This window comes from Octopus bimaculoides, chromosome 18, assembly GCF_001194135.2.
Source record: "Octopus bimaculoides isolate UCB-OBI-ISO-001 chromosome 18, ASM119413v2, whole genome shotgun sequence".
Lineage (NCBI taxonomy): Eukaryota > Metazoa > Mollusca > Cephalopoda > Octopoda > Octopodidae > Octopus > Octopus bimaculoides.
In genome coordinates, this window is record NC_068998.1 from 4,187,692 (window position 1) to 4,190,704 (window position 3,013).

The 3,013-nt window shown below is 37.4% G+C and overlaps 1 protein-coding gene across 1 annotated transcript in view; it reads left to right on the plus strand.

Moving 5' to 3' along the window:
- The window catches only part of LOC106881518 (signal transducer and activator of transcription B-like), a 6,653-nt gene extending 3,646 nt beyond the window's left edge, over nucleotides 1-3,007 (plus strand). Inside the window, exon 2 of the mRNA XM_014931934.2 lies at nucleotides 424-3,007. Coding sequence (XP_014787420.1) covers nucleotides 424-931 — 508 coding nt within the window. The 3' untranslated portion in view covers nucleotides 932-3,007. The remainder of the gene's footprint in view (nucleotides 1-423) is intronic.
- Nucleotides 3,008-3,013: the final 6 nt, after the last annotated feature.

The window sequence follows — 3,013 nt, forward strand, 5'->3', positions numbered from 1 at the left end:
GAACAGATTTGACAAAAGGAGAGAAAAATATAATAGCTGGTCTCTGCCGAAACCGGTTGTGTACTCTCACATATTGATATCTCAAAGAAAGAGTCGAATTCTTCGTCTGAAAACTGTAAAAGAGTTAATATGAAAAGTAAAAAAATAGATGCTTAGCGGTAATCAAGGCTAACGGTGGTCACACGAGATATTGAGTTCATCTCTTTGGATCCAGAACACTCCGCCATCACGTGACACCATGTGACGTCAGACATGTTTCAGGAAATGACGTTTTATCATTAGGAAAGAACGGTTTCTTAATTATCACTCTTCAATCAATGCTGGGCAGTCTGTTAATAAATCGGTTTCTATTTAGTATGTGTGTGACGTTTCTTTTGTGGTTCAGTATATATACATATTTATTTATTTATTTGCTTATTTCAGATCCTGGTTGGCACCGCCATCTCTGCTTCAATCATCAACATCTTCTACAACATTACCAATGATATTACCGACAGCACCAACATCACCATCATTCTCTCCACATACAAAGCCGTTGTCTGTTCCACACCATTTGAATGTCAAGCACCTGAATCAGATTTCGAAACGGTCAAACGTTCCTATCCCTTCCGACTGTTCATATCGCCAAAATAATAATAATAATAATAATAATAATAAGTTCAACCGAGCTAATATCGCTTCCTTTCACGACTGGAGCGAGAAATCTTTAGAGAATGCTCCGGTTTCTAAAATTTACCAAGAAATGGCCACTTTGTCTTCAATATGTTCATTGAGTGAATCTAATCGAAATGAATTATCAAGGGAAAACAATGGCAGACGACAGGTCGTCTGCCATAAACTCTTCTTGCCGGAAGGAACAGATTTGACAAAAGGAGAGAAAAATATAATAGCTGGTCTCTGCCGAAACCGGTTGTGTACTCTCACATATTGATATCTCAAAGAAAGAGTCGAATTCTTCGTCTGAAAACTGTAAAAGAGTTAATATGAAAGGTAAAAAAATAGTTAGTTATTTCCCTTCTATTCAGAACATGGACAGCTCTTCAATGTTTTTACAGCCCGTAAAAACCCATAAGAAAGAGGAATGCATTTACCATTGGTGGGAGCAAAATCAGAATGTTGCAGCCAATTGTCTACGCAAATATAACGCATCGTGTGCCCTTCCGTTAGGAATGAACTATTTCAAAGACTATATGTCGTGTTTGTTTTTAGATATGGGTTCGCAAATGTTTCATGGCCATAAGAATTCATCTTCGTCATCATCGTTTGCATCGAGCGGATCTTCTAGGAATCTTCACGGAATCAAAGCACCGCCAAACACACCAAATTTAGAAGTTACCAATGCGACAGATGGAAAGACAAAGAATGGTAAAAGCAACAGAAAAGAAGTCAAGTTGGAAAATAGCAAAAAGAAAACCCATTTGGTAGTATATGTACCGAAGGCTGAGGAAGACATTTGCGATAAAGACAGCAGAGATTAAATGAAAAATTAACAATACTTTTGAAAATGATGTCTACACGGGTTAAGAGCAGCCTAGAAGAAACTAGAAAAACTCAGACAAGATATTTTTATAAAAAATACTGTCTACGAAGTAAAAAGTCTTTTTGTGGTATCTGTTCAATTAATGGATTGTACAATATTGTTATTGAACCGATGTCTTAGTGCTGCGTTGGCCAGTTTCTCATAAAAAGGAATTTCGTTTATAACTGGATTTCAATTCTCAGCAGACAATCTATCGCCTGCTTTGACACCAGAACCTGCTCCATGAGAGATTTTTGTAGTGTCTGCTCTAATGCAAGCATTCAGGTCACGTTTCTGGTGATATCTCCTTCCCCTGACCCCAATCAATCTTAGAAGTCATGAAAAAGCATGGTCACTACCCTTTAACTTCTAAGCCAATAATAATAATAATAATAATAATAATAATAATAATAATAATAATAATAATAATAATAATAATGTGGGCAATGAAGAAAGTGGACGTGATACCAATTGGTGCATTTGAAAGTATCAGTAAAGAACTACCAGCATGGCTCAAAAAGTGATTGGAACGAACTTAAAGATAAGAACTCCTACGAAAATCATCATTGCTTTGAACTGCAAGAGTTCTCCGCGGGGTTCTTGAAGCATGACCAGTAAAATAAGTGTCACCTTAGTCTGTGGACAGCTGACACTTTCCTCTTCTTCGTAGTTGTTACAACTGCTAGAAACAGCGACTAAATTTTCCTCAAAATCCTACCCTAGTGTCTTAAAAAGAAACAAGGAAGGCGCAATCGGATTGCACAGTTCTTGATGTATTATGACTGACCGACTTAATAGAAAGGAAGGAGAGTCATAACTGGAGTGTCTTTGATTTAAAAAGTGTCTGCCTGATCAGGACTGATCAGAGCCTAAACGACAATAACAACACTCATTCATTAACGCACCCCCCCCCCACACACACACACATTGTTAATACCGTGACAGAACAATACGGAAAACGAGTGGAGTCACAAGATGGGCGCTGAATGAAAGGAAGATTGCAAACCGCACCGAGTGACATCATCAGAGGTTGAAATACGACAATGACTAGCCATGAAACATATAGGTCGCGTCTCAAAAGACAATTTATTATATTTTATAGAAATAATATCCTTATTGATCTCGCCCCGAATAATGCCGAAGCATACTAATAATTTCTACATGGTATTATAATACGATAATAAGACAATAGTAAGAGAATGGATCAATACAATAACGACTTCTTTTAAAGAGAAGACAAATTGCATTTTTATGGTAAAATTTTCAATGACAGAATGGAGAGCCATACCTAAATGGTATCTGCAATTGCTGCCAGAAAGAGGGAGATTTTGCTAAAATGTAAATCAGTCTTATGAAAAACATTGCTATGTATATGTTGTATCGATGCCCTCAGACGATGAAGTAGGCTAACCCAATACGTAGATATTTAGGGAGAAGTCCAGATGTCGGTGTAGTTGAGTAGAGGTCATCCGAACGTGCGATATAACAGTGGCG